At 43.5% G+C, this 24,348-nt stretch overlaps 2 protein-coding genes and 1 long non-coding RNA gene across 4 annotated transcripts in view; 2 read left to right on the top strand and 1 right to left on the bottom strand.

Annotated features, from left to right (window-relative positions):
- card11 (caspase recruitment domain family, member 11) overlaps positions 1–10,568 on the top strand; it is a 21,507-nt gene extending 10,939 nt beyond the window's left edge. The window contains exons 7-26 of one of the 2 annotated variants that reach the window (XM_087170924.1): positions 276–422; positions 853–978; positions 1,093–1,287; positions 1,400–1,555; positions 2,327–2,396; positions 2,484–2,674; positions 2,772–2,878; positions 3,001–3,041; positions 3,162–3,282; positions 3,407–3,608; positions 3,929–4,055; positions 4,149–4,392; positions 5,331–5,415; positions 5,515–5,529; positions 6,102–6,197; positions 6,413–6,506; positions 7,649–7,831; positions 8,342–8,463; positions 9,470–9,585; positions 10,138–10,568. In XM_087170924.1, coding sequence (XP_087027050.1) covers positions 276–422; positions 853–978; positions 1,093–1,287; positions 1,400–1,555; positions 2,327–2,396; positions 2,484–2,674; positions 2,772–2,878; positions 3,001–3,041; positions 3,162–3,282; positions 3,407–3,608; positions 3,929–4,055; positions 4,149–4,392; positions 5,331–5,415; positions 5,515–5,529; positions 6,102–6,197; positions 6,413–6,506; positions 7,649–7,831; positions 8,342–8,463; positions 9,470–9,585; positions 10,138–10,342 — 2,643 coding nt within the window. In that variant the 3' untranslated portion in view covers positions 10,343–10,568. The remainder of the gene's footprint in view (positions 1–275; positions 423–852; positions 979–1,092; positions 1,288–1,399; positions 1,556–2,326; positions 2,397–2,483; positions 2,675–2,771; positions 2,879–3,000; positions 3,042–3,161; positions 3,283–3,406; positions 3,609–3,928; positions 4,056–4,148; positions 4,393–5,330; positions 5,416–5,514; positions 5,530–6,101; positions 6,198–6,412; positions 6,507–7,648; positions 7,832–8,341; positions 8,464–9,469; positions 9,586–10,137) is intronic. The other variant, XM_087170925.1, reaches the window with a different exon arrangement.
- On the bottom strand, positions 4,288–10,230 carry LOC147817371 (uncharacterized). Its single transcript, XR_015436435.1, has 3 exons — positions 10,098–10,230; positions 7,583–7,866; positions 4,288–4,406 (listed from the first exon to the last, which is right to left on the bottom strand). It is a non-coding gene; the product is annotated as an uncharacterized LOC147817371 (long non-coding RNA).
- A 4,902-nt stretch (positions 10,569–15,470) lies between the features above and the next one.
- LOC111646338 (carbohydrate sulfotransferase 12-like) lies at positions 15,471–24,314 on the top strand. Its single transcript, XM_023395817.2, has 5 exons — positions 15,471–15,552; positions 18,189–18,886; positions 19,840–19,992; positions 20,105–20,284; positions 20,795–24,314. The coding sequence occupies exons 2-5, from the start codon at positions 18,521–18,523 to the stop codon at positions 21,341–21,343; spliced, it is 1,248 nt and encodes a 415-aa protein (XP_023251585.1). The 5' UTR covers positions 15,471–15,552; positions 18,189–18,520; the 3' UTR covers positions 21,344–24,314.
- Positions 24,315–24,348: the final 34 nt, after the last annotated feature.

The following is a 24,348-nucleotide window of genomic DNA, read 5'->3' on the forward strand; positions in this document are numbered from 1 at the left end:
CTCAAGATCAAGCTACAGGATCTACAGTCCATCATACAGGTAGGACACAGACACAGACACAGACACACACACACACACACACACACACACCTGCAATAATAGATTTCTTGGCTTCTTCTTTCAGAAACTATAAATTTGAAGTCGTGTTTCTGGCTCTTAAGATAAGATGTTGGTTAAATGTCCCACTAGCAGGTCGTACAAGGTTCATATCCAACAATGTGTGTGTGTGTGTGTGTGTGTGTGTGTGTGTGTGTGTGTGTGTGTTTTATATCCAGCCCGGCCCCCTGCCCGCATCAGACAAGGCCATCCTTGATATTTTGGAGCATGACAGACAGGAAGCGCTAGAAGACAGACAGGATCTGGTCAACCGCCTCTACAACCTACATGAAGAAGTCAGACAGGCAGAGGAACTACGAGATAAGGTAACACACACACACACACACACACACACACACACACACACACACACACACACACACACACACACACACACACACAAGTAGCCTACATACTCATAAAGGAGGTAACATAGGCGAGTTGACGAAAGCAGTTGCTTGTTTGAATGCACGGTGACGAATGTGACGCAGAGTCGGACCGGGAGGAAAAACTGGTTTGGAAAAAACACACCACAGCAACATAAAGCCACGAGCTGAGAGCTGAAAGCCCGAGAGACCGACTGTGTCAAACACACCCTGAGCAGAAACCCCCATCTCAAGCCTCTCTGCCCTCTCCCTCTCTCTTTGTTCCTCTTCCCCCTTTCTTAATAATCTCTAAATAACTCCACTGGTGTTGTTGTGTGTGTGTGTGTGTGTGTGTGTGTGTGTGTGTGTGTGTGTGTGTGTGTGTGTGCAGTATCTGGAGGAGAAGGAGGATCTGGAACTGAAGTGCTCTACGCTGCAGAAAGACTGTGAGATGTATCACAACCGCATGGACACCATCACCATCCAGCTGGATGAGGTGGAGAAGGAGAGGGACCAGGTGAAAACACGTGTACACACACACACACACACGCACACACACACACACACACACACACACACACACACACACACGCAGTTGTAGTTGCTCACTCTCGTTCCTCCGCTGCTGCAGGCGTTTCGAGCCAGAGACGAGGCCCAGCACCAGTTCTCCCAGTGTCTGATTGACAAGGACAAATATCGCAAACAGATCAGAGAGCTGGAGGAGAAGAGCGACGAGCTCCAGATCGAGATCGTACGCAAAGAGGCCAGACTGGTCACGCTGGAGTCTCGTCTGCGGCGGGTGTCCAAGGACATCGTTCTGGACCAGGTGAGACGCAGCAGAGCGGAAACCAGTGGAAACGTGTCACAGCATGTCTGTTCTTAAAAACAAAAAGTTACTGGTGTTTTCATTCAATTTTTCTGTTTTTTTTTTTTGGCAGACTCTGCCGAGGGACCTGCCGCCGACCATCATCTCTCAGGGGGAGGAGTTTAAACCTGCCCACGGCCAATCAGAATGGTCCAGCGATGAGTCGCCGGAGGAGAAGTTCTTACCGGAGGAGCCTCGCCTCAAACGCAGACCTAACCTTAAAGCAGTGGTCAGCCCCCGTCCGCTCCCCCACACTTCCTTATTCACTCACTCACTGCACAGCGATAGCCAATCACAGACGAGGATGCACCCCAACATCTGCCGTGTTGTTAATTCTTTGTTTTTAAATCCTTACATTTTACTCAGAGATGTTTTCTACAAGAACATATTTATTTTATTTGCTTCATATTTTCAGTATCAATTTACATCTGTAACGAACAGTCTGATAAGATCAAATCGAATGCACATAATCGGTTAAAAAAATGATCATTTGGCCCAAATGCTGAAAAACTGAAGCCAAGTTTTCAAATGACTGACGTGGATGAACTGAAACCGGTTTAACAAAGTCTTCAGTTCATAAAAAATAGAGCAATATACGAGTGAAATAGAAGGAAAATGTTTAATAAATGTCTAAAATGAGATTTTGTAACATCATTGAGTCGAAGCGTTGTCTGTCACTCTGGTTTAACCAGATTTTAGAGTTCTTGTTCGAGGCCTTCACGCTCCGGCTTTGAGTCACGTACAATCTCACACGAATAAGAAAGGGAAAGTGGAGAGTCGACAGATTTTAACAACATATAAACCACATTTCTACGCTGTGTTACCGCAAAGATATTAATAGAAACATCCGCCGAGAATTCGAGTAGGAATAAATATGACGGGTTTTACAGTCACTGGCCTCATGTAGAGAAAGTCTACGGATCCAACGGTTATTTACGATTTATTTGTCAAAAGAAAAAAGAAATAAAAGTAAAAGGTTTTTTTATGCTTTGTCTTTTAGATCAGAGTTAAGTCTCCGATCTGTGTGCCCAAAGACAGTCACGTGAACTCAGACGCCGCTCCGCCTGCAGGTAACACTCCGTCATATCTTTCATTCACACCTTCACAGCGGCGCCTTCCTTTGTCCACGTTTATCCACGTTTGTCTCCGACTTTCAGTCAACGGAGGAGATTTCCTGGAGATCCAGATGTCAAACCACCGTCTCAACTGCAACTCCCTCCCTCCCTCCCCCAGCTTCCCCATGTCCCCCACATATCCTCCCAGCTCGGCTCCCCCGCTCTCCTCCTCCTGCCCCTTTCCCTCGCCGCTTCCTTTCTCGGCGATGGAGCTGGGCGACAGGCCCAACATGGTGAGGTCCAGAGTTTTACCTGAGACTGGAGTGTTGTGTCGCTCTCTGCTAAGTGTTGGGTAGAAATGCTTAAATGTCGGCCTCTGCTTTGCTCCAGCTGCGTTACCGTAACGACAGCATCCTGTCCACACTCCCCGAGCCACCTGAGACGGGATCGCTGTATCGCAGAGAGAAGGAGAAGGAACACGACTTCCAACCCCGCAGGTAGTCCCATCCCTTTCTCACGTCAGCCAATCACAGAGGTCGCGTGGACGGAGATGGTTCTATGTCAAACATATTCCTCTTATGAATAACTTAAAAATAGTCTGATGTTTTGTCTCTTTTAGTCTCTTGGACTTTGACAGTGACAACATGGAAATGGATTTTGGTAAAGTTCACTTTTACACATCCCAAAATCACACGAATGATGTTTTTGATCTGGACGTCTGTATTTATCTTCTGTTTTCTCTTTCCTGCCTATTTGTCCGTCTGTCTTTTCTTTCCCCAGGCGACGAAGAGCGTGGTCCTCCTTCGGTCCACTCGTCTTCCTCCTCCCATCCGTCCGAAGGAATGGACAGCTACGACCTGGAGCAGGTCAACAGCATCTTCAGGAAACTCTCCTTGGAGAGGTGAAGCACAGACACTCATGCGCTCACATGCACGACAATCTCTGCAAGTCACACATACTCATCTCCCACTGTGTGTGTGTGTGTGTGTGTGTGTGTGTGTGTGTGTGTGTGTGTGTGTGTACAGGCCGTTCCGTCCGTCTCTGTCCTCCTTCTCGAGGATCAGCTCGTCCCTGAAGCCGGTGCAGGAGCTGTCGTTGCTAGGCGACAACCTTTTAAGGGACATCACTCTGGTCGGCGGCAACGACAGCGGGATTTTCATCTCGGCTGTCCAGGCGGGTTCCATCGCCGAGAAGGTCGGGCTGCGAGAAGGTCACCACCTCCTGTTGGTATGGAAACGTCACGTGCACACGTTCAGTCGAGTTTACAGTAAATACGATTTCAGAAGAAGAAGACTTTATATTTTTACCTTTATTTGATCACGTGTCACATGTTGTAACATGTCGCAAATAATAGTAATCCCATATGTTTTACACGGGACTTCACACGTTACACCACGAAAATGTTCCAAAACCACGTTTCCCATGTGCCAGCAAATATTTTTTTTTAATAGATCCAGACACGTTTGTTTTGTTTGCTCTCATGTATAATAACCACCAAAAACATGACTGCGTTAACCATCTGTCTTGTGCTGTGATTGGCTGACCAGCTTGAGGGTTGCATACGTGGGGAGAGCCAAAGCGTTTCATTGGATACCAGCACTCAGGAAGAAGCCCATTGGACGCTGCAGCACTGCACTGGACCGGTCCAGCTGCACTACCGAGCCAACTACGACTGTAAGCTCCGTTTCTATGGGACTAGTATGTACATGTGTTTGTGTAATATTCACATTCTATAAATTACTATAAACTCGACCGTGTGTTTCTCAGCTTACCGGCGTCTTCAGAGGGATCTGGCAGACAACACACTGGCTTCTGGAGACTCCTTCTACATACGGGTCAACCTCAACATCTCTGGCCAATCGGACAACTGCTCCTTGAGCGTGCGCTGCGACGAGGTGGTGCACGTCCTGAACACCAGGCACCAGGGCCGCTGCGAGTGGCTGTGCACCCGTGTCGACCCCTTCAGCGGCTCCGACCAGGGCGAGCGCGGCACCATCCCCAGCAACTCACGGTACACAGCAGTTCCTTTAAAACAAAGCACCGACTTTTAAACATACAGGTAAAACATAAGTTTTGCTATTGCTACATAGCTAACGTTAGCATGAACAGCTGTTTACTTACTAGTCTAGGGTGAAACGTTGCGAGTTCAGCATCAAACTTCATTCCTTTACTCGCCAACAGCTTTTTGCAGAGGTGGAAAACAAAGCTAATGTTAACTCCTCTCTAACACGTGTTTTCTGCTACTGAAGTTAGCATGCTAACCGGCTAGCCTCGGCCTGTCTCGTCACTTTCTGATAGCGACTCACTGTAGCCTCCAATCTGCCCTGAAGACGTAGCGATGCTCAGACGGCATATTATAACCTCTGGTCAATCAATCAATCGATCAATCAAACTTTATTCGTGTAGCACTTCTCGTACAGGTTATCGCAGGTCAAAGACAGAAAACTGACATTGAGATACAACAAAATAGATATAAAATAGAATAAAATACATTTCACAGTGTATAAACTGGTCAATAAGAATAATAAAGAATAAAATAAAGTGACTAATGACTGAAAACCATATTAAATTAAAAGCCAGGCTGTAAAGCATCGTGTCACGCAGACACAGTGATGGCCCAGGTTCCCATGTTCAGCGGCAGAGAGAACTTACAAATGCTGGAGGTGATGACTACCATGCATCTGTTCTGCTTTAGTGCTTCATGATCCTGCACATGATGCAAAGGTGATGAACAGTTGAGCAACAGTTGAGCAACCATGCAAAGTTTAGCAGCTTAAGGGTCTGCATCTGCTTTCAGGATGTAAAGTTTGTGGACAACAAGAAGCACAGGAAGAAGCTGTTCTGGGAGGACAGACCCTTAAATGATAATACATGTGATGTGTTTTACAAATTGATGAGGACGTGATTATGTGTGTGTGTAAATGTGTGTGTAAATGTGTGTGTTTGTAGGGCCCAGCAGCTGCTCCTGGTAAAGATACAGAAGTTGGTGTGTCGAGGGGGGAAAGAGGAAAATGAAAGCCACCGCAACAGTAGGGTAAAGAAACGTTTGGAACTATTTTCTCTTCATCACACACACACACATATATATTTGAATCTGCGTCACTAATACACCGTCATGTTCCTATTTAACTAGAGCAAAACGCTAAAGGTAACTCCTCTGGGGCACGTGGTACGTATGGTGGCTGGGGAGTGTGTGCAGGATGTGAGGTGGGTGAGGGAACATGTTCTTGCGGCTGTGTTAACAAGACCTTCTCATTATCAGGACATCTGGATGGAAGTTTTTAGACAGGGGGGAGAAGGTGTGAACCTCAGGCTCTCTTTCACATCTCTCAAATGTGGTGCATTGCACTTTGTGACTGTTTGCAGAAGTAACGTACATGCCACAACAGACCACTATACAGCAAAGGAGGAATGATTTTGGAAGCAGATAAGGACTGCAGTATATGAGTAATTATTCTGCACAGCGTTAAAACAGTGAAAGGTCATTCAAGCTGAGATGTGTTCAGAGGTATCCACAGGGCAATGTAAGCACCGTTGGTGGTCTAACACATGAGAGATGCTGCATGAAGTCTGGGTTTAGCTGGTGATGTTGACACAAAATCATTTCGTCATCGGATTCTTCATTTTGCACAATATTTATTGCACATGCGATTTCTCTGCAGTTATTACCGTTCAACTGTTTCCAGCTTCGTTCACAATCCTGTCTCTGTGCCTGTGCAGAGCAATTTACTGCCAGACGAGGCCGGCCCGTTGCCTGACCCTAAAGCCAGCCCACGCTTGTCCAGAGCCAGCATCTTCCTCACTCAGATCATACAGGTAATGAAACAAACAAGCCAAAACCTCCAGTTGTTCAGCGTCTCTGTGGAAACCCGTGCTACAGCCCGCAGCCTCAGACGTCCTGCAACATGAATACGGCCTCATTCCTTTTAAATACTGAGGCTTATATAACTTGAATGCTCGTCTGCAGAATGTGTGTCATTGAACAAAGCCGTAGATCTAAGGTGCTTCTCTGCGTCTGTTTTGATGTGTAGTTTGTCAGCAGAGTGGATATCAAGTACAAGCGAATGAACAGCAGTGAGCGTGTGAGAATCATCAACTCAGGCAGCACAACACTATCCAGACAAGGTGGGTACAAGGTGATGCAGGGTAGTTATGAAACCCATTTGCAACCACAAGAAACAACTAAGAAAAAAGAAGAAGAAGCTATATTTCATTTTTTAATAAAAAAATATTCATATACAGTATTTGCTGCTCAAGATTCACAGCTGAAACATTTTAAATAGTTGAAATGTGGAAACGAAAAGTTACATCAGTTGTATTTAAAATGGGAATCGACTCACAAATAGTGCGAGAAGTTGAATTAGCAGCTGAAACGTAGCTGCTGATTTTCAGTTGAAGTGTAAGCGCTGGGTGAAGCTGAAATATCAGTTGAAACTGTTGAAATTTCGGTTAATGTGAAAGCTCTGCCGGTGGTTAAATTATAAGATGTGAAAGTGGCTAAACTGTCAGTGGAAGAATATATTAGCAGATCAATCAAGTGCCATTTAAAACGTAACGACTGCTCCCAACATAAAAGTCCTAAAAACAGATGAAGATTTTAAAGTTTGAATGAAGTTTCTAGAGAAAGTATATGGAAGTTAGAAGCTCCAAAAAAAAATGTCCAGAAGAAGAAAAATATTAACAAATAAATAAATATGAGAAAAAACAAGCACATCAGTTTTATTATGTGAAATCCATTGTTTCATTATATTGTATGAGGTTGTTAAACGCACATAAATACTACAGAGAAGGAGCGTTACTCTTTAACAGATAAAGAGAGAAACTTCAAATCACCTCCAGAGCAACTCAAACAAATTAGTAGATTAGTCTTTTTCCTTCTTTATATAGTTTACAGCTTTTATCTGTAAAATAAGGAAAAAATCAAGGTCTGTTTTTTATTTTATGGGCTGTTAACCTCAATTACACTGTACTGAAGTCTTTTATTTAGTGATATTTATAATTAGCTGGGGTTATGCTGATATGTGCAGCACTTTGTTAAAAATTAAAATTTTAGTAGGAAAACCTCAAAAGGTACTAAAAAAAAAAAATGAAAAAGTTTAAGAGGGTTAAACAAACTTTCACATGTAAACGAGTTGGCACGTACAAAAGCTTCTAATTCCTCGATCGGGGGATTAAAATGGATGACGTGGTTAATAACCCACCTCTTTAAACCGCCATGTCTCTCCGTCCGTGTGTGTCTCGCCGTGTGTGTGGCGGTTGTAAAACAGATGCTGCTGACCCGGACAACGAGCTGAGCAGGGGTTTGAACCTGATTCCCTACAGTCCCGTCACCCCCCAGAAGACCCAGAGGAGAAGACCGGTCCTTTTCACTCCCACGGCTCTGGCCAAAACCATTATCCAGAAAATACTCAACATGGGGGGGGCCATGGAATTTAACATCTGCAAACCAGGTCAGTGTATGTCGGCGCCTCTTCAGTGTGTTCGCCTATTGTAAATAAGAAGATAAAAGAAGTCAGGCCAGGTATTGTACTGCACTGTGGTGTAAATGTTGAAGTGTAACCAGAGAGACAGCGGGGGCAGGATGGAAGATGGCCAAGCTGATAATGAGGCTGATGATGACGACGACACAGAGGAGTTTAGATTCCCGGTACGTGATGAGAGTCAGTACCGTCGAGCCCACAGAGAATCAACCCTCCAGTCTCATGACAAACCAAATGTTGGGGGGGGTCGAGGTCGAACATCTGGCAAACCAAGAGACTGTGTGGCGTCTTTATTATGTGGAGATTCCCCAGGGAAATAACCTCAAAAGGTTTCTGTTCCTCTTGTGCTAAATGTGCTGTGGTGATCATTAACATATGAACACCATTTTTTTTTCTTTTTCTGTCTTTTAAAGCCAAAAATTTCTCAACAATTTTCAGAATTTACATAATTTTCCCTCTTTATTCTCCTCTGCTGTGTAGACACCCTGTCCAAAGAGGAGTTTCACCTCAAACAGAACGTGGAGCCCTTCATTCACTACAAAGAGAAACACGCCACGTTCGAATGCATCACCCGAGAAAACATCGAGGCTGTTGCTGTCAAGGTAGGCCGTTATATGTGCGTGTTCACATGCATTCACGTGTTTATTTGTTTGTTTCTTTAAAAACAAATTGCCTGTGACAGTTAGATGCCTTTGCACTCAAAAGAACAGTTTCAAATACCACTCTCATGTCTCTACAGGAAATACAGTATATAGCTGATGAACAGCAGCTGGCTAGCGTAGCGTCACATAAAGACAGGAAACACAGTTAAACTGGGTATTTGTAAGTTTTCTCTGCTGCAGAACGTGGTTTCTTGCCGAGGAGAAGGTGGTGGTGACTGCCGCTTGACAACAGCTTCGGCCGTTGTTGCGTTTACAAGTCCAGAGGATATAATACTTCCTCTGAGCAGCGCTAAGTCTTCAGGGCAGATTGGAGGCTACAGTGAGTCGCTATCGGAAAGTGACGGGACGGACTGGGGCTAGCTGGTTAGCGTGCTAACTTCAGTAAAAGAAAAGACATGATAGAGTTAACATCAGCGTTGTTTTCCACCTCTGGAGACTTGTAGGTAAACAGCTGTTAATGCTAACGCTGGCTATGTAGCAATAGCAAAACTTACCAATAGCACCTTTACAACCGTTAGCCTAGCTTGGTCTAAAGGAAGGTTTCAATAAGCGAGCTGTAGAGGCGCTGGTAGGTGGATTTTGTTACTGTTGCACAGAGGTAGGCTAGCTGTTTCCCTCTGTTTACAGGCTTTATGCTAAGCTAAGCTAACTGGCTGCTGGCTCTACCTTTATATCTACAATATAGACATGAGAGTAGCATCAATGTTCTCATCTAACTCACATCGATAAAGTAAATAAGCGTGTTTTGCATGTCGACCTTATTCAAAGGATGTAAAAAGTATCACCATGTGCTTTTAAATCTTATCATCAGGGAAATGCCCTCTGAAAAAGAAATACTTTTTTAGTGTGATACAGCACCTCATCTATGTGCTGTGTGCACGTGTCGGCGAGCGTACAGTGTAGATCTATATTTGTCTGAAAAGCTCATTTTTCCACCCGTCACCAGGGCAAACACTGCCTGCTGGAGGCTGAGCTGAGCTGCGTCAAAGACCTACTACGGCGAGAAATCTACCCGATCATCATCTATGTCAAGATTTGTGAGAAGAATGTCAAGAAGTTACGGTAAGCCTTAAGTGAACCTCACAGACTCTCACATGTTTACCCAGCACCTCTTACCCACAGCTGCAAACCACACTTCTTTTTCCAAACGCAAACACGTCAATCCTTTCATGAGATTTTGACTCCAGGCAGGACTGAGACTGAGCCCGCTGTTTGACTCTCTTAAACTGTTTCAGAGCATTTCTATATGAGGTTTACTGCACAATGAAATCCAGCAGTTCGTAGACAATGGGTCTGAATCTTAAACAGTGCAACAACAGCAGCTTTTTTCTGTCTATACAAGTGAGAATAAAACATGTTTGCTGTCTGTATTTCAGTCTGATCTGTTGATGATAATACCAGTGGAGACTCATTCTTTCTGCTGGATTGTTTCTTTAAATAGACAATCTGTATGTAAACTAAGTAATGTCAGTGTTATCTTTCTGAGAATTACAATAAAAGCACACAGATCATTGTTGCAGAGTCTCTACAGGATCTCAACAAAGATACTGGGCTCCAAATTTTACCACACTCACCACCACTGTGCTGCTTCCTTCCTGTTTCCTGTCCACACAGGAAGTTGCCTCTGCGTGTGGAGGCGGAGGAGGAGTTTGTGAGGTTGTGTCGGGCCAAAGAGAAGGAGCTGGAGGGCATTCCCTGCCTCTACGCCAGCCTGGAGCCCGAGTCCTGGGCAGGGACGGACGACCTCATCAGGGTCATCAAAGACCGGATACTAGAGGAGCAGAAGAAGACGATCTGGGTGGAGCAGGACCTCCTGTAGACAAACACACACAGACACACACAACAGAACATGAACACGAGTAGCTGAGCACCATTAAACACAAAACAATCCTTGTACATCATATGCTGTTATACATTCACCGTATATTTATACTCAGACTCAGCAATGGACACTCAAATTGTTTTAGGCTTAAAATAAATGCATTATATATTTTGTAAATGTGTGCCTTTCCTTTAGAGAAATAAACAGATTGAAAATATAAAAATGGTCTTTATTTTTTAAAAGCCCTTTCAGAGCTGCACTTTCACGTTAAGTCATTAACCTGGGCTACACTGATCTCTAGTGGCTACGTTGAGGTTTTCACACTGTAAAAGCACAAGTCAAATCACAGCATATTATATATTTATATGATTTATTTACTTTTATAGGTCTTGTTTTTTGGAAAGTTGTTCTGAGTGTCTCATAAAAATGTTACGGAAACTGAGAGAGAAATGTAAAAAAAAAAAAAATTAAATATTGGAACAGAATAAAATAGAATAGTATTTCATATTTAATGTTTTAGAGACCACACCACGCTTCATTTCCGTTTATTTCCTGTATGTGTGTGACGTAGGTTCCTATTCCAATGGGCGAGGTGAACGAGATCACAGATTCTTTCGCTCGATAGTCACCGAAATAAATACTGGACCCAGTTTTCACAAGCCACACGTCTTCAGAACATTCTGACATCAAAATTATGTTTTTCAGACGAACAGATCAGGAGAAAATTAAATTTATTGGATTTTTAATTTGTCAGTTACAGTTGATTGTAAATTACACACATTTAATTCATCCATTCATTACATTCTTTTGTACACGTATCCAGTGGTGTTAATTGTTGAAATTAATGTAGTTTTAATGTGAAATAGAGTTTTTTATGAAGCTCTGTTGATGGTTTTTTTTATGGAGCATGTCTGGTATGAATTTTAACAGTAGCAGGAGCACAGTATAGAAATCACAAAACATTGATTAATTACAAACTCAGGCAAAACTTCAAAGACTTTCTATGTTGTGAATGAATTTTATGTTTGCGTGAAATGATAATACACAATATACTGAATCATAAGCTATGAGACACACGCATGTACCTGGGATGAACTGGTTAAGGTGGAAACCAGAAGGCTGACCCCGCCCTTTGTCAGTCTACCAGTCTCTGTGTACAGCTGCACCTGCTGGGTCCTGAATGCAGCTGAGGTGGCGCCTCTGTGTCTCCATATGTCCTGATGCAGAGAGAATCCAGCAAAGAGACGTCCAGGGTGACGTGGAGATCCTGGACGAGGAGGAGCGTCTCCTCTGCCCCATGTGTCGTCCTCCAACAGTGGAGCCTCCACTCCTCCCAGGAGATCCTCAGGATCACCTGGGCAACAGTCAGGCCGAACATCCTGTGCTTCCCCTCCAGCGAGGACCGCTATGCCTTAATGTGACAACAGGAACCTCCGGGGGTCCACTTCCAAGATGTGGCGTAATCAATCCGGCCGCCATCCTGGAAAGCCAACACACCAACATTGGTAACCCAGGCAACGGTTTCAGAAGCAGCAGCAGCAGCAGCTTCTTTGTCACCTGGAGAGAGAGAGACACAGAGAAAGGTTTCACATGTTAATGTTAATATTTGTGTGTGAATTTAGTACACACACAGCAGTGGTGTGAAAGCAGCAGTAAGAACATAAACTCTGCCTGAATAACACCTCATCCTAGAGAAACTCCCTGGTGGGAAGCACCTGTTGGGAAAGAAAACATCTGTACTGGCTCAGGTCCTGATAAAGACAGAGGGATGCTGAAATCTCCTGAGAAATGTAAAGACCTAGTGCACTTTCAATCATGGCTGATCTTCTAACAGTAATTTAAAGTGGTTACAACACGGTGAACCGATCGACGTGTATTCACTCGGTCTACTGGCTCCATACAATCTCACGTTACAGTCAGTTACAAGATGAGCCTAAAGTTACTGACGTCACTAGCTGCACAACAGCCGAGAGCAACAGACACAATCCTACTAACCGCTAAAACGTCTGTCCACAACGTCAATATCACCACCTGAAATGTTTGTCGGTCGTTGCACTGATTATACTTTTAGCTTCAGAGCTAACATCAATGCTACTCACCAGGCTAACTGGAAAGTTGCGAGCTCGGCATCAAACCGCATCTCTTTCCTCTCAGCAGCTTCTCCAGCGGTGGAAAGACACATCGAGATTTACTCGTGTCGCTTCTTTTCTTTGCCGTTGAACGTGGTTTCTTGTCGGGAGCGGTCCTTCGGGATGCAGATGAATATCGTCTTTTAGGAGGTTCAGCGATTCCTGTGTTTCTGTGATGCTAACTTCAACTGCTGCCGGAAGTTGTTCTTCTTCGTGGGACTGAGGGCAGACTTGCCGCGCCACTGACTCACACAGCCTCTAGTGTCACAAAGTGGTATTACAACATGGGGACAGGCTGGTGAGCATGTTCATTTCAGTAGATAACTCTGCTATACAACAGATGGAGGTCTTGATCATGACATCATCACTGTAGCTGCTTCACACACTTGTTGATAGTGTCAATTCTTTTTTAAAAAAAATTTAAACTAAAGTTCTGGCCACATCTTATATTGCACCTTTACAGCACAACCACCAAAGCTGACATTTCACAATAAAGCTACATGTTCTTTGTCCACATTGCAAACCAACTTACAGTTTTGACACTTAAGTTAAAACAAAGACATTGAGCTTAACTTGACTGATATTGACACATACAAAACATTTTTATTTGCTTTGACAGTATATAAATCTATGCTTGGAATATAAAATACAATAATGCTTTCCCTTATATTTGCATTCACTTTGTGACGCACAAACGTTTGTATTTGCCCATTTTGCATTCAGGCCAGTAGATGTTGCACTGTTGCACTGCAGCTGTGGTGAGGACTGACTGGATCATTGCTGCACCAATAGGAGAAGCCGGCCATGGAGTTGGAGGCTCCTCCTCTCTGTTCCAACAGGGACAAGTAATCCATCAATTAGTGTTAAAATGCCCGAGCTTTGTGCAGCAACAGGCTGTAATAACAAGAACAACTGTAGAGAGTCTTCGCTATGCACGGCCGCCTACACCTGCTACCTGACCGCAGCAGGCTCCTGGATAAGCGGTACGAAGTCGCTGCTAACACAGTTAGCATTCATAATTCAAGGTAAACTTTATATCTTAGTGTTAAAATAATCTTAGTAGCTAATTGCATACATGTCCACATTCAGTAAATATCACATATATGAGGAGAAACCTTGTAATATTAGCTGAAGTTACTGCTTGTATTACAACCATAGACCGAGGGAAAACATGTTATAACGTGTTTTAAAATGAGTTCTACAAAGTGAAGGTGACGTCACCGAACTTAGTGTTAACAGTGACAGCGGGTTGTCAATGTCGGTAAGTCACGGTCACTAAACGATCCCGTTATTACAGTGAACTGTCGTGTCGTGTGTGTCGTGTTTGTTCATATTAAGTTTGGTTCAGTGTTAGTCGGATAGTTTTCAGCTCTAGTTCATTTCATTATTGATGACAGGAGTCAAAACATCTGCTGGAATGATTCTGTCTCTGTCAGAATAAAGAACATCACTGAGACGTAGACTACACCACTGCTTCTTCCTGTGTTTTAAAATGCCTGTCAATCAATTTTTAGACTTGTGAGCTGCAGATTCCTGTCCTGTGATTTTGAATTTTTGTGGACTGGTTATCTTGATTAGCTCCTTGGAAGTCCATCTCTGATGCGTCTGTAACACTCTCTGCACTGAAGCAGCTGATTGCTATAACTGTTTTTTATGCAAATGTTTCAGATTCATTATCATAAGAGGCCAATAGTAATAGGCCATCAACATTACATTACATTTCATCACTGTGACCTCTCAGATTGTCAGAATTGACCATCACTTAACTCAGTAACATTGCTGAGTAAAAACCCCTTCAACTCTGGAACATGGGCTCATGTTCTGGGTTTACACAGCAACTTTATCTACTTTATCTGCGCAGTTTTTACAGCTTATCAGTGTTTCGATTTTTTTTTTTTTTTTTTTTTTTAAATGCGGGCAGAAGCTTCATTTTGTTAAAAAATATGCTGGCCAGAAGGGGATTTACAGTAACCTCTTTCATAAGGGTGCTCGATAATCTCCTCATCTGTGAGAGGAGACATGCCCACACCAGCATGCAGCAGTGCCACAAATACTCATATGTGGCGCATACTGTATATAAGAAACCCAAAACACACTGATATTTACTACTTATACATTTAACTTATAATGCATTAAACTCCATAAAAATGTGGTAAAACGTACAACAAATTAAAACATAATAAATGTTATGTGGTTATGTACATGATATGTAGATTTTGGGACAAGCCTGTGCTCACTTTTCCCATCATCATCAGTGCTTAGAAATTATTTCACAAATAATCTCCAGTGCACCTTCTTTTCCTTCTCTTGAGGTTTTTATGTAGGCTAACATTTAGTACTTTTGTGTGTTCATGCTCAATGTGTGTGTGTGTGTGTGTGTGTGTGTGTGTGATCAAAGTAGAATGACTGCCAGGGAACACAGCTATATTAAGCAAATTCATGAGAACACAACGCTGTGAGTAAAATCAGGAGTGGGGGTGAAATATATGACGCTGATTGAAAGCAGATGATAGTGTGTGTGTGTGTGTGTGTGTGTGTGTGTGTGTGTGTGTGTGTGTGTGTGTGTTGCAAAGTGAATCAGCTGCTCTGTGGGGGCTCCTTGCTACGTTTGATGTCACAGGATGAAAAGAGCTCACAAATAACAGGATTTTAATCGCATCAGCCCGAGGCTACAGAAACACACACACTCACATCCCCGCAGCCACATTTCCTTGTTATCATTCTTTTGGTCTAGTTTTTTGGAGTGAGGATGACATTTGTTTTTTTTTGCAGGTACAGCAGGTTATTTTCAGTGCGCTGTTCCCGGAGGAGGGAACAGGAACAGGGAGGGAGGGAGAGGAGCTGTGGGCTGTCTACATAAATCATCCCAGGGTAGAGACATGTTATGCTGGAGCTGACCCAGAAAAGTGATTTTTTTTTTCCCCCCCTCATGAGCTCACTCTGCAGAAACCCCATCAGCGCCAAACTCTCGCGATGCTTTGCGTTGCTCCCGCTACATCTCCTCAGATGAAAAACGGGACTCGCATCGCAGGCAGGCTCAGCTGACGCGGCGCTGGGATCAGGCTGCCACAAAAAGAGGTGAGGAGGTGCTGTTTATTTTTATTAATTTTTTTAACTCATCTGTTTTATTATTTCCATTAAACGATCAAAGGAAAGTAAGATTTCCCCCTCTCTGCGCGCGCCTCTGCTCCGGGGCTGAGCTGTACTTTGACACCTAGATGCCGCCGGGCACACTGTGTGAGCAGCCTGCACGGATGAGACCACAGGCTGTTTTTTTTTTTTTTCCTTTTTGCTCCGTTATCTCCACGTTAACGTGACGAACGGCTCCGCGCGACGCCGTGTGCGGCTGTGAACCGAGAGCCACATGACGAGAGGGCTTCCCGGCGCGAGGAACAGCCCGTTCCCGCGGCGCTGCTCTTCCTGTCAAAGGCTACATTGTGTCCGGTCTGGCATCCGCTGGCGGCTGCTGCGGACAGGACGGTGTGATTTATCCGCCGCTGGGTGAAGCTCCGGCCGCTTTCGTGGCTTTTTTTTATTTCTGTTGTCTCCACCGCGGGTTCGATACCAGCGGAAAACGTGGCGCTGAACAAAACACACGCAGGGGGAAACTACGGAGCAACTAACCTCCAGTATGTCTCGATTAACAGCCGCTTGCGTCAGTTAAAATTGGAGCTTGGAGACTTGCTTTTTATGGTGTCGTCCAAAAATAATGTCAACACAGAAATCTGCGAGAACCGAGAACTAAGACATTTAAAGGGTCATTTCGCCTCTATATCCTTAGATATGGTTTTAACACTTCTTTCACCACTTTAACACCGAGTCTTTACCACTGTAGAATCTCAATACAGGAGCTCCATCCTGTTAAAATACTCCCAAACTAGCCTACATATACATATAGTCTACTACGAAGTATGAAGACTATTATTATCAAAATATGGATAAACTATAGTTTAGAATACTTTGACTTTTGATATATCAAAAGTCAAAGTATTCAATGCAGAACCATGGCTCCTTTGAGTGGTAATTATATTATATTATATTATATTACATTATATTATATTATATTATAACCAAAATATTTTCAGGTGGTCAAAAGAGAATTTGTTTTCATTTATTTAATAACTATTGTAATAATGTATTAATTAACAAATATTTAATAATGGATATTTTTAGATTTCAGACTCTTTGTGAAGCAAAACAAGACATTTAATAAAATCAGATTGGATTCTATGATACAGTGATGAGATTTTTTTTTTTTTTTTAATATTTCATTAAATGATTCAAAGGAAAATATCATGATATTATTTTATATTATATTAAGTAGCATTTTACTGTCGTAGTTCATTGAGGTAGAGCTAATTGTACCTATAAATACTATATATTATATACCTTTTTACTGTTTAATCTATATTTTACGGTCATCATATGTTTTGTGTGAAAAATCTTAATTTTTAAAGTAACGAGTAACTTTAGCTGTGGAGTTAAAAGTACAGTATTTACCTCTGAAATGTATTTAGGTATAAATTTATACGAAATTGGGTCTAAATATTAGCTGCCCCTGGTATATCTGACATGATGTTCATTATAAGATGGTAGTTAATTCATTGGTGTGCAGAGAGGAAGAGGAGTGGAGAGGGGAATGATGATTTTCCATGTCAATGGTCCCCTCTTATCGTCAGGAAAGAGGAAATAATATGAGGACTGTTGCACAAGAGCTCCAGATTTAGAAGTCTGTCGGTAACGGAGAAGCGATGCCCTTTGACTTTTAAACTCAACAGGAAGGAGAAGATAGATCGGAGATAGAGTGTAATTATGAAACATTGATTGTGATTGAGATAAGCTGCATGTAGAACAGACACTGCGTATGTGTCTTCTAGACTACTTCGGGAATCTCTCTGCAGCTCTCCACAGAGTAATGGGCCGTTTTGTGGACTGCGTGAGCACAGTGAGCTTCAGTGTGTTTTGTACACACAGGACATATCTTGGTTAGGTGTGTAAAATATTTGCTATTGGCCGTCTTTCAAAGGTTGCTAACATAGGGGCTTTTATTACCTCAGGGGTTCTCAGTATTAAAGTGTGCCAAAGACGCTGCACCATAATCCATAAGAAGCCTGGTGTGGGTACAGCAGGACACTTGTGCAATGCAAAACTTATTACTTGCACGCTCCCTGGCATGCAGATATTTGACAACCGCTTGTGATTTTACTGCTGGGAGTGGGAGTGAGGTCAGCTCCGAGAGGCGAAGCAGAAGCTCACTGCATGCCTTGTCAAAGACTGAGCCCAGTAAACCGTTAGACTCACTCACTCTGCTGTTTGGTAACACAACAGCAGGAATACTTTGGTTCATGTGGAAGATTTTTGCCCAAATCTGTGCGTTTCTGTAAGTGTGAAACTCTGTGTAGGTGTTTGACTAAGGAGAGATTTAAAAAGGCACTTACATGATGAATTATTGTTTCACAACCTTGGTCTATTATTAGGTTTTACATTTAACTTGGTTTTTTATTAAAGTGTTATTGCTCTCTGCTGCTGAATCCTCTCAGTGTTTCTTCATGTGCTTGAAAAACTACAGAATAATCCAGTGTTTTGATGAAAATGTCAAATGGGAAAGCCGATGATAAGACGGGCACATGATCTGATTTCAGAGACGGGAGTGGTTATTTCCAAGCAGGACTGAGTTAACGGTGGTTTTCCCTCTCTCTGTTGACTGTCTGCAGGCTGCTGCAGGCATGGAGCAGAGGTGAGCGTTAATCCATGAATGGCCAGTTACGCTCCTGAGCAGCACACTCCTGCAGTGCACCAGCATCATGATAAGACCCACCACAGACTCTGCTACAGCTGCCGTTTATCTATCGCCATGGTGAGAGAGAGCTTCTGGACCTTGACTCTGTTGCTATGGTGACCCTGTAGCAAGCAAGAACCCTGGTGATCACATAAAAAGACCCAGGTAACTACTGTTCCAATCTGCTGCCATGGCGATGCTGTAGAGACGCCCTGTATAGTCATAAGTCTGTTGCTATGGTGATACTGTAGCAAAGCAACAGTCACTATGGGAACGTCCAGGATGTTCCGCATCTTCGTGGTCCTGGGCTCGGCCTTCATGATCCTCCTCATCATCATCTACTGGGACGATGTCGGAGCCTCTCACCTGTATTTGCACACTCCCGTCTCGCCGGGCCCCAAAATCCCACACCCCCCTCCTCAGCAGCGGCCTCAAACCCCCCGAACCCCGTCCTTCCTGTCCGACATCGATGCCTTCGTCAACCAGTTCTTAGAACCGGGAACTGGTGAGCCCACAGACCCCGTCCCTGCCGACACAAGCAACCAATCAGAGAAAGCAGAAGAGCGGTACATACCGCGGCGGGAGTGGAAGATTCACCTGACTCCAGTGGCGGCAGAGCTCCGTGAGAGACAGGTTAACATCATCATTATTATTATTTTTATTGTTATTATTATTATTATTATTATTAGTAGTAGTAGTAGTAAATATTTCCTGTTCCATTCATGGCAGTTGCAGCTTCATGTTGGTTCTCTGGGACGTTTAAACAGAACAGAGTTATTGTTAATGTTATTGGTTTCCTGCTATGAAAAGTCAAAATGTCTGTTATTAAAAAGGCCTGTGAGAGAACTTGGTGCTCACATGCAGAACAGTTACAGCGGCTCCTCTGATTTCAGATAATGTGAACCTAGTAAATCTGTCATAATTTACAAACATTAATTAAAAGGAGCCGATCGAGACTAAAGTCATTTGTGTTTATGGATTGGAGGAGGCTTTACAGCCTTGTAATAGTGATGGATTTTTGAATAACTTTCAATAATGTTCAAGTGTTTACACTGGATTTCTTTCTTTCCTTCTTTCTTTCTTTCTTTCTTTCTTTCTTTCGCTCGCTATTATTAACTGAAATTTTTTTTATCAATACCAATCTCCATTCTTTACAAAAATTTTAGATTGATAATTCAAATTTATCAAATGCTGAATGTCATCCACACACAATCAGTTGTACAAGAGATTTGCTTAGATTAAATACAGTCTTGGCAATTATTTAAAGCCCCCCCCCCACACACACACACACACACACACACACACAGGTGTTTTCACTGTTTTGACTATTTAAGCCCCTCAGTGGCCTGTCATTCAGGGTGCGCAGAGCTACACTGCATAGGGACTGTACTCACTGGTCAATCACAATATGTTTCCCAACCCTACCCTGGTGCTAGTGTTATAGCTTCTGTTTGCCTGTCAGCCTGGAATAACTGAATCAAAGAGAGGAAACAAGATGATGATTGGATGGTTTGTCACCATCAATATCTACGTCCCTCCCTTGCTAAAGATAAATTTGTGTGTGTTTTTTCACATGGACCGATCAGGAGCAGCGACGGAGGTTACTTCAGGAGATGTGCGCTAACGACAGCGTGGTGTTTCCCGGCAAAAACCGCTCATTTGATGACATTCCCAACAAGGAGCTGGATCACCTGATCGTGGACGACAGGCACGGTATCATCTACTGTTACGTCCCTAAGGTACGCCAATGTCTGCATTATCTTAGGGCTTTGTTTTTATGCCTGTGTGTTTCTACTGGCCCTTACCTGTTCTTCTGTAAAAGCTTCAGACTCAGCGGTCTGTGTCTCTCAGGTGGCGTGCAGTAACTGGAAGCGGATCATGATAGTTCTTAGTGAGAGCCTGCTGCAGGACGGGGTTCCCCAGAGAGACCCGCTGGCCATCCCCCGGGACCTGGTCCACAACAGCAGCATGCACTTCACCTTCAACAAGTTCTGGAAGCGCTACGGCAAGTTCGCAAGGCACCTCATGAAGGTCTGTGGAAACACTGTGCAGTATGTGGTCAGAATAATACAACATGATTAAAAAAAAACACAGAGTAGTTTATCCATTAAACGTATTAACTGCTTTAATTATTGTTGAATGGCTTCGTGACACCTGCTAAATCATGTGTCATCCGTCGATTTACTTTTGCCTGATGTTAAATTATCTGCACAATCACCAGCAAGACATTTTTGATGCAAACACATTTAGCAAAGCATCTCTCCGTGAACGTTTCTGGTGGATTTGCTCCAAATTTGTTTCCTCCATCACAAAGCTGTAAGAGATGTGACTTGAACATCTGTTTTCATCTGCGTCACCGTCGCCTCTGGACACAGAATAAAAAAAGAAAAAGAAAAAGTCAATATTAATCAGACAGAGGCGCATCAACATTTCTCAAAGCTAAAGAGTCGTCTGTTACGTCCTTGAGTTAGTTGCTTTGTTTATTATTTTCAGTTGCCTTCACCTGTGTGATAGTAATACTTGATGTGTTCCTTTTTGAAGGTGAAGCTGAAGAAGTACACCAAGTTCCTTTTCGTGCGGGACCCCTTTGTGCGTCTCATCTCCGCCTACCGGAATAAATTTGAGCTGCGCAACGACGATTTTTACCGGCGCTTCGCACAGGTGATGCTGCGGCGCTACGCCAACCAGCCGACACCTCCCGCCTCTGTGGACGAGGCGTTCGCCGTGGGCGTCCATCCCTCCTTCTCCCACTTCATCCAGTATCTCCTGGACCCTCAGACAGAGAAGGAGATGCCCTTTAACGAACACTGGCGGCAGGTGTATCGGCTTTGCCACCCATGCCAGATTCAGTATGACTTTGTGGGCCACTTGGAGACGGCAGAAGAGGATGCAGAGCACCTGCTCCGTCAGCTGCGGGTGGACAATGTGGTGGAGTTCCCCACCTCCCACAGGAACCTCACAGCCAGCAGCTGGGAGGCCGACTGGTTCAGCACAGTGCCTGTGGAGGCGCGGAGAGAACTCTACAAGCTGTACGAACCCGACTTCAGGCTTTTCGGCTACGACAGACCGGACTCGATCCTCAACGAGTGACTCCTGTTTTTACAAAACTGACCCTGCCGCACACAGACAAAATGTTTTTATGTGATGAAGTGATGCTACACTCCCAACAACGGTGACGCCTCCCTTTGTTCTGTGCAGATACGTTCTCCAGTCGTTTCTACACTGAATGTGCTCGTCGTTAAGGACACCCACTGATTTAAGGTAGCACACTAACGAAGTGAAGCCAGGCGACAGCCATTATCCATTATTGTTGTTTATTTTATTAAATCACAAAGATAATTAGAAGCACACAGGTTAGAGTGCGACAGTACGAGGTGTGGATTGAACAGCAGGTGTCCCTGACACGTCGTACATTCAGTGTAGTCCTTAAAGGGACAGTTCAGGTGTTCTGTCGTGGGGTTGTGTGAGGTCAGTCATATACAGTCGGTTCATTACCTGCAGTAGATTCTGATCAGCTCGCTCCCAGTGAGGAGATCAGACCAGGAGCACCGTCACACCAGCAGTGACGTGTAGGAATACTTCTTCACAGAATACTTCTGTGTAGGAATACGGCAGTTCAGTGGTTGTAAAAATGTAGTGCCAAAGGAAAGTGCTGTTTTCACAGGAAGATAAACGGCTGAAAATATTCGACATGAAGCTTCATTTAAACAGATGTTGGATTGTTTGTGTCTACAACAGGTTTGTTCTGGTGGCTCCGCCCACAGCAACACGTTTAACAGGGAGGAGTTGACCTCACACAACCCCACGTCATAAAACCTGAACTCTAGGTTAACTCTAAACTCCACGCCGAGCGTCTTGCACTCCCAGCGTCGATGTCACACCACGCCTGTGATTTGTGATGTCACAGCTCTGTTGCGAGTAACTCTGCTGATCACACAGGGCTTTGTAGCAGGATGTCACAGAGCCATACGCCACGTTTGTGCGGTCACACGAAACATATTTGGGGTTTTTCTTTTTTGCTTTTTTTGGTCGCCGGTCGTGCAGTGGTTTTTGTAAATGTTACTAGATGAGTTTAAAATGTAGTTGCACTAGAGTGTTAGTCAGCTAATTTATTTCACAAGGTGTAAGTGCTTTGTTTATGTTAAGCATGAAAGGGATTTTTACGTTGAACACACTAATGACAGGTGCCAATATCAGAAACATTATTATTTTATACCTCATACACATGCAGAGGATATTTAGGAACAGCGTGTTTCACCTCAACAACTCTCTCAGACCCGGGTACGTTAGGTTTCAGCATGCACAAGTCCATTAGATTATATTAACAGAATAATTTCTCATAGCATTTTAGCTTCATTTCTGCTTTTGCGTGACAGTTTGAGAGCACGATGAAGCGCACAGCAGCTCCGGTGAACTGAAGAGCTGGAGTGTCGACGTTCTTTTGCACAGGTGCATTCAAAACAGACGCTTTTCTAAAGGGAACATTTTTCTTTTTATTGCTTGTCGTTACCATGACGCTGGTATCACCAAGCATTTGATCATCTTTTGTGTTTTCATGCACAAAACTGCAACTGTAACCCTGGAGACTGCAGCAGTACTGAATGATGCCCCACACACACACACACACACACACACACCCTCCCTCCCTCCTTCAATATGATGAACATTTATAGGTGCAGTATTTTCATGGGGTGCAGTGTTTTGTAGCAAGGGGCTGATACAGGTGCAGAGCTCTGGTGTTGATGCATTTTAAGTACAACTGTAAAGTCGGTGCGAGATGAAGCTGCGGTCAGAGTTCACGTCAGAGTTTCCGGGTAAAGCTTCGGCTCGCGGTCGGAGTCGGGATTAACCCGCATCACGATCTGGGCAAAGGATGGGGTCGTATGATTGGTATCAGAAGAGCGGGAAGAGAAGATAGTGCCTTCGGTTGCAGACATTTACACAGCAAAAAAAAAAAGTATTTTTGTAGAAGGACTTCATTTTTACTCAGAACACGATACAGTGAGAACTGTACGAAGCCACAACAAGGTATATTTCATATACTGGGCCTTGATTATCTTGTGTGATTATCATTTGGGACAAATAGGAAACGACGGAGCCCTTCAGCAGAATATGAGTCTGACTGTGTCTCTGGGAATTTGTACGATTTGTGATTGTGTGCGGACTCTGTCGGTGTTCGTGTCCAGTGGATTCTCTGTGTCATTTCCCACGCCGGATTCCCCCCGTGTGGTCTGTACTGTACGTGATGTCACGCACACGCTTCTGTCGCGGCGGTGTGCACGTCCACACGCTGTTGACTCAGACTTGTCTCACTGCCTTTCGGTTTATTCTGATTCGTCAGAGGAGAAACTGGATTTTTTTTTTTCATCTTAATTAAACTTTTTAAATGGTTTATAGTTCACACCTGAACAGGGAGGAATTATTAAACTTCAGTGGCTGGTTTTTCCCAAAAGTTTATGTAAGAAAAAAAACAAAATGAAAACACAACTCGTCATCCAACACACACACACACACACTCACACACACAGTGTTTGTCAAATTAATTGTACTTTCATATCTCATATTTCATATGTTCTTTTATTGTATATTCTTTGCTGTTTTTTGTTTTTCTTTCAAAGTGCAAACAACAAGATATAAAACGGAATAATTTTGTATTTATTGGCAGAATAAAACTGCGCACATTCTGTTTTTGTACGGGGGGGAAATCAGTCACACTGGGCCTTTGTTATTAAGATTAAGGTTTGACAGCTGATATGCATTTTCTTTCCCTCAGTGATCTGACGGCACCACCACATTACTGCTTTAAACAGCTTACATGTTTGTTGAAGCTGCGGCACCAAACCTCGTCCTACATTTTGACCTCATTCCGTTTCCGAACATCGAACAGTGGCACACACCAAAATCTATTTTTTGGATGGATGTTTTTTTTCTTTTTTGTTGTATTGTTACTTCTCCTGTTCGTGGGAGAAAAATGCAAAGTATTCATTCAGTTTTCTTTAGTATTATGGTGTCATGCATCATCTGGTCTAAGTGCAAGAGAAATAAAGGTGGTGGGGCATGATGGAAGATTCTTTAGTTTCTCTTTCTGCACATCA

Source organism: Seriola lalandi, unplaced genomic scaffold, assembly GCF_002814215.2.
Source record: "Seriola lalandi dorsalis isolate HSWRI2012SDOR001 ecotype SW California unplaced genomic scaffold, Sedor1 jcf7180002054969, whole genome shotgun sequence".
Classification (NCBI taxonomy): Eukaryota; Metazoa; Chordata; class Actinopteri; order Carangiformes; family Carangidae; genus Seriola; species Seriola lalandi.

Bases quoted from the DNA above. Each gene is read 5' to 3' on its own strand.
- LOC111646338 (XM_023395817.2), top strand. From the start codon at position 18,521: ATGGGAACGTCCAGGATGTTCCGCATCTTCGTGGTCCTGGGCTCGGCC. The intron at 18,887-19,839 runs GTTAACATCATC...TGGACCGATCAG, and splicing joins CAGAGCTCCGTGAGAGACAG to GAGCAGCGACGGAGGTTACT. The intron at 20,285-20,794 runs GTCTGTGGAAAC...TCCTTTTTGAAG, and splicing joins TCGCAAGGCACCTCATGAAG to GTGAAGCTGAAGAAGTACAC.